The sequence below is a fragment of the Monomorium pharaonis genome, chromosome 2, assembly GCF_013373865.1.
Source record: "Monomorium pharaonis isolate MP-MQ-018 chromosome 2, ASM1337386v2, whole genome shotgun sequence".
Classification (NCBI taxonomy): Eukaryota; Metazoa; Arthropoda; class Insecta; order Hymenoptera; family Formicidae; genus Monomorium; species Monomorium pharaonis.
Window position 1 is genome coordinate 29,718,139 of NC_050468.1, and position 6,853 is coordinate 29,724,991.

The window sequence follows — 6,853 nt, forward strand, 5'->3', positions numbered from 1 at the left end:
TCAGAAATATCTCTCTCAGAAACAAAAGAAATTATATCAATGAAAATTTGCAGATTGGTAGAATATCGAAAGAGAAGACTATAACGTGAACAAATCGATACGTAATAATGAAATAAGGCATATTTGTGGAACGGAAGGTACTTGTTAAAAGGTACTCGATAAAATTCCTCTCTTTTTCTTTTAGAACTAACTGTACATACTGCATAAGCAACTAAGAAGAATGTTGCTCGAGAAAAGCAATGGTGCTTTCCGAATGGAAAACGGTTAGCCACTCAGAATGCAGCAACCCCCAGCGTCACGAGTATATACCTCTTTCCGCGGTGCGATATTTTAGCGAGAATTCAATAATTCGAGGTTACATTCTTTTCATATGACTGCCAAAGACACAAACCCTCGTTTAAGCTCCACCCCATCCTCTGTACATAGGCTTGATCATAGCCTCTTCCACATGACAGACCAAAAAATAACTGATGCTGCATCCAAGCTCACGTGAGACTGGCACGTAAGCTTTCCCTAGACGCGCTGAAATATGTAAATCCTATATTTATACACTGTATGTAAGCGATGTAACCCGCTCGAGGGGGGTGAACAGGGGGTACCGAGGTAAGCAAGGAAAACAAGGAAAATGGTGACACCGGTGCGGAATATATGCAACGTCAGCGGGAGTTATAGCTCGTTCGTCTTTGTCATGCCCATTGTGGCACTTAGACGGCTCTCTTTGTCACCAGTATGGCACACTTTCTTGGTATACTTATGGTTTTCGTTGTACGCTACCACCGGATGAAATATATATACATGTACATACATATATGTATATACATATATGCGGAATGCTCAATGCAAAACATACGACGTGTGATTCGTGAATAAGAATTTTCTTGAAGCTCTCTGGTAGAGAAAAAACGATTGTTTGGTTTTTTGGGGATTTAATAATTGACGAGAAATATTAATGAGATGGAAATACAAGTTAGTTCAATAAGAAAAGTGTCAACATATATCTCGATTATAAAAAGTTGTTTACGTCAATATTAAAAGAAAGTACTAAAGAAAACATCAATAATTTTAAACGAGAAATTAATTTAAAATAGAAGTGAATGTTATCACAATTAATTGTTAAAAAGTTGCAACGGTTTCTTTCTTAAATGTTTTATAAAACTTAGCCCTGTTTATTGAACGTATAAATGGTCAGATCTATAAATAAGAACCAATCGCTCGTGATAAGCACGTTACGTTCCAAAATATCGAAAAACGTGTTAGTGCCTATCAATAACCGACACTGTACAAAAATGATTATATTAAAATAAAGTTAAAAATTTTGCGCTTTTTTATTTTACCTGTTAAAAAAGCTAAAACTGGTTGTGCAATTCTCTTTATTTTACGCTTTTATTCTTTAAATGGTAATTCTTTTTAGAAAGATATAACGGGAATAATTTGTTTTCATTTAATAATTCATATATTCCTTTGTATTATTTTAAATGACAATTTTTCTAAACATTTTGCGCAACATTGATTCACTGAAGTAGAAAGAGTTAGTTATATATCAGAAAGAGAAAGGGGGGGAGAGAGAGAGACAAAATCACACTGCTATCTTTGCATTCCCGAGTAAGCTGTCCAAGTGAGTGACAATAAATAAATGATTTTCCCTGGGACATTTCACGCGCGAGCGACTCACGCAATTAGAATTCGCGCCGGTCTTCGGGTCTTGCAATTTATCGCTGCTGCAATCCGTACAAAAATGCCGGCGACCCAATTCTGAACTAAGGATTCCTACAAATCGCGATACTGTATATTCCTCATATCGATCCACCTGGCAGTACGCGGACCCGATAAATTTTCCCTGAGAGATCCGTTCTAATGCTATCGGCGACGAGTTCACCGCAGCTTCATATATTCATGCAACAAGACGAGATACTAACAGGCAAGCGCATATGTGGCGGTCGTCATGTTAGCTTTTCTGTCGCAGAGAAACTCGGCAAATAAAACTTAATTCAGATTTACATTTTCGAAACAGATATAAAATCTTTCACAAAGTATTGTAAACTTTTCACAACTGTAGTATATATCTCGTATATCGAAGCATACTTTGTAATACTATGATAATAAGTAGTGAGTAATAAATTGACTTAGAATTGGCGTTCATTCATCAGCGAATTCGGAATTAATTCCGATTGGAAAGAACTCTTTGGCGTTTCGGATAAAGCGGCGTTCGAAGCGGCTTTTAAGATCATTTCATATGCCGGTTTCATATGTCGATCTGCACTTCTTGTTAAAGAACCGCGCACATTCTCCAGCAGTGTATTTGACGCCTGACCTATTTTATGCGAAAAGCGTAGCCGGCGCGGTTGCATGGCCGCCATCAGTGGCCCGAGTCCTGAATAAATAAACCGTGTCACGTGGTGGTGGGCCACCTTATCCTTCCTTTTATCTTGCTGTTCTTCCACACCGGCTCTATCTCGTAATTAATTTCGTGGATATACAGCACAGCCCCAACCTTTAGAGGCGGAAATTCCCGTGCGATCGCGTTTAAGACGCGCGATTCCATACGTACCGAAAAATACTTTGAATGTAAATTTGGTGGCCCATTTGCAAATTGCTCGACGATCCTTCTACGGCTTTTCGTTAATGCGCATGGCTAATGGATTTGGATTAGGATACTAGCTAAAGTATTTACACTGTTATGCAAAGTACCTCAGAAATATTTATTTTAGTCGCTATTTTAAAAAGAACGAGAACGATATCGATGTCAAGATGCCAATAAATTTTTAACTGCCAACGATCGAAAGTACTTTTGTAAAACTTTCCTAAATTAATTTGTTACCTATTCTTCAGTTAATTAGGAATAAATTATGAAACAAACGATGATATGATAAATTCAGAGCTTATCTCGAAACACAATTACCAAGGAGATACCTGTTCTTACGAAATAAGAAATTTAATCTGACAAAATTAGTGCTATAAAGTAAATTTGATTCAAACTCTCTGTGTATAATTGCTGTTTTAATCTTTACGAAGCAAATGCGCGCGTGTCAAAAATCTTCTCACCCTTATCTTCGAGAAAAGCTCACTCTTCTCTAATAATTTGTCGAGTTTGGACTTAATAAAAGCGTCAGTTTTAGATGTATGTACATTCTAAACGATTTTGATTTCATTTTTTACTTTCCCTCCTTTGTATAAGGAGCAGTCCTTAAGCAACATGTACTTATGATCATCAGCGTACCCAGGATTTTTTTCAGGGAGGATTTTTGTCAATTCTGCTAACACATACAGCAACAATCTTTTGTATTAATGCTTTGTTTTTTCATGTTTTAGAATTTAGAATATTTTCTCATTCTTAATTTTTAATGAGAAAAATATTAGATTTTGCCATAACTCAAAAATCATAACTTTTTTCCTAAAAAAATAATATTTTGCAAAATACAAAATGCTTTACTCATAGTTAAAAGTAAAATTGCATAAGTTAGAATCCAAGTGCGATAATAATATCTTGTGATAATCCAACATGCACCATAAATTATTTTAACGCAAAAAAAAAGAAAAAAAAATTTTATACGTGGAATTTTGTTTTATCTGAAACGCTGAAAAGTGTTTTTTTTTCATCGAAATACGTTCCGAATTGCACAATAAATGAACGTCACATGTCAATTCTATGTCAATTTTGAAACTTATTACTATTAACGTAATATTTTCTGCGTTACAAGTATCAAAATGAATGCTAAATTAATGTCGTCGATTTTACATTTATGTGTGCTCGTCGCATAATAAAATCTAAATTTGTCTTTCTTTCATTTATGTTAAACAGCAGCTGGAACGCTGAACGTGTTTCAACGATCTAACGATATTTAAATCGCGATAAAATTGTCGGGATCTACTTTTCACATTTCTTGCCTCGCATCGGATTGCCGCGATCATCCCTAAAATCGATACTGTCTAATAGCCGACGTGTTTTTGCCTCGTTAGCGGGAATTACAAGGGCCGCCTGGGCTTGCCCTACGTGGCCGGGGAGCCGTGCAGCATGTGCAAGGACCACTGCACGCGAGACATGCTCTGCACGAACGCCTGCTACCATACCGATCTGTGGTCGAATTGCGCCGAGCTGGTCAGGACGTTTGGCTCGTGGGTCTGCGAGACGGACACCAAGGAGGGCCACGAGCGCCGGAAGTTCTGCGGCGCCACGTGCAACTGCGAGGACAAGATCTACTACCATCACGAAGGGTAGGCGGGCTCCTTGACTTCCGCGTTTGGGTCCATCATGTTGCATGAATAATTTAACCGCCCTGCAAAACTAAACTCAGACCTGGTGGGTGTGACAACGGCTAAACGGATCGTTTAACGGGGGATTGTGTTGTTTTATTGATGAGCTCGTTTGTTTAGTGATGAGACCTGAAGGAACACTCGACGTTTCGAACTAAGGCAGAGAGAGAGAGAGAGAGAGAGAGCGAGAGCGAGAGAGAGAGAGAGAGAGAGAGAGAGAGAGAGAGAGAGAGAACGGACAGCGAGCAAACGGAATAATATGGAAATACGGTAGATGAAGTGATTGTGGAATTTGTGTGCTATCTGCGGATCTCCGGGGCCTAGATTTCGCGGATTCTACAGAGATTATCCAAAGTCTAATAGATCAATGAAATCTGTGCCGCAACGATCGAATAATTGCAAACTGCACGACGTAATCTTCCGATTTCCAGTTCCCAGAGATTCCAAAATATGTCTCTTGTTGTAACATAATCCTCGAATTTTAGGACGCTGAATTTTACAATTCTCGAATGTGTTCCGGACCATTTGAAACTTCATGAATCGATGTAAAATTCCGCGTCTATCTTTTATGATTTCAGTAAAGCCGCATTTTCCGCGGAAAAATTTTACGCGAAGTAACCGATATATTTACAAAAGTATCAACCGCATATAATTTTCAATCGCTTTAAATGTGCTGAAGCAAATTTAATTTAGTAATTAGCTCATTTATGATTTATTTGTTCTTTTTTACAGTAATATAAAAATTAAGAGAAACTTAAGAGAAATGGAATTGAATTTAATTTTTTAGATAAGCGCGTCGTCTTGACATCGAAACTAAATTATATTATATTTTACGTTCATACATCTCACGTGTTGAAATTTTCGTAATCAGTGCACACAGAAGAGAAAACAAAGTTCTCAGGACTGGGTTTGAAAAGTTTTTAATGTACTATTAGTTTTTCGACAGTAATTCTTTAATCTGATTGCTTTTTGTAAGGATAGAGCTTTTAGTTATGTATAGAATAATTCCGAGCTACTAGTCTTTTATATATCTACTGAATACTTACAAATGAATATAATTTCGGAAATTCATTAATTCATTTTCATGTTTTATCATTCGGAGTACAGTTCAATTTTTTGTATGCATTAAAAAAATAAAAGCTGACTCTACATTCTATTTTCGTTTGCAATATATTTTTTGTATTTTATATTTACACAAAGCACAATTTATTAGTTTGATGTGATTACTCGCAAAATATAACATTTTTGACTTTATAAATATGTACATTGCATAAATTATTCTATATCTAATTAATTATATCGGGGAAACACATTTAAGCAGATGAAATATTAAGCTGATTTGAATATATTTAATTTGTGTAATCGTGGACATACCTTGTCATATGTTCCTCTCTTTTTTTTTGCCTAAAGCGATAACATATTTGAAAAAAACATCGTAAAAATTGTAAATAAATCTGGTAAATAACATATCGGAACTGACAATTATTAGACGATAGACGTACTTTTAATTTTAACTACTGTTAAGAGGAACAATGTAAAAAAATTAAACTAAGCTTCGAAGAGACGGTGTGTCGATGTTTCTTGTCGTGATGTAACGATGGAACTTCCCTTTGTTAGCAGTTAACAATAACGATAACAGTTATTTTTATCTTAGATTTAACAGCAGCTCGTGCTCACGCGCAGCGCGATACCGGATGAAAGCAGGTCGGAATTGTAAAGTTAACTCTTTACCGCATAATTTCTCTTACAATGAAGAATATATTTTGGATGAGCAAAACGCGGTGCATTTAATCTAGAGACACAATTCTCTTTTTTCGCGCTGGGATATAAAGGTACATATCGCGCGCGACAAAAGTATTACATTATCAACATTATCTATGATAATGTAATACGTTTATTACGTAAAAGAGCCAAGTTACAAATAAAAATTTATAACAACAAAAATATAAAAAAAAAAAGTATTAGAAAAATGCGTTTTTCTAAAAATGTAATATTGCAAATATTATGTATATATATAAATGATATCTATTTGATTTCTGTAAAAAGTGATATGTTTAACATAGCGTCTCGTACGGTTTTGATGGAAAACCATTGTTGTTATTTTTATAGAAACTGACAAATTGATATTGTGAAATATATATCGCAACGATGCGGTAAAGAGTTAATTATAAGATAAGTAATCATAAGATACACAATCAATAATATGGGCCGAGCATACAGCACGTGTGACGAATGGCGAGCGTGATTGATGATAACGTTAGGTACTTGATTGTCGGTAATTAAGAAGTTCGCTAAAGAGATATAACAGTGAATGTAACGGTACAGATCCAAATAAAATGTTAAAACTGTAATACTTTTTTGTCCACTTGCATAATAAATATATCCTGTAAATATTACAGTTTCCTGGATTTCATTATCTCCTTAACCATATTCATAACTTCCCATATTTGTTTCATAAGCGTTTGAATAATTTACAGTTTAACATATTAAAATAATACAATTTATTAATATATAATAAATGCATGCGGGGAATTCTTGGCGCGTGTAATATCAAGAGTTTAAGTGCCTCTTTAATGCTCAATAAATGAATTTATATTGTTAA

At 35.4% G+C, this 6,853-nt stretch overlaps 1 protein-coding gene across 5 annotated transcripts in view; it reads left to right on the top strand.

Annotated features, from left to right (window-relative positions):
• LOC105832672 (cysteine-rich secretory protein 1) overlaps window positions 1-6,649 on the top strand; it is a 61,324-nt gene extending 54,675 nt beyond the window's left edge. For all 5 annotated transcript variants that reach the window (XM_012673825.3, XM_036282469.1, XM_012673822.3 and 2 more), the window contains one exon: window positions 3,958-6,649. In XM_012673825.3, the coding sequence (XP_012529279.1) occupies window positions 3,958-4,216 (259 nt within the window). In that variant the 3' untranslated portion in view covers window positions 4,217-6,649. The remainder of the gene's footprint in view (window positions 1-3,957) is intronic.
• The last annotated feature ends 204 nt before the right edge of the window (window positions 6,650-6,853 follow it).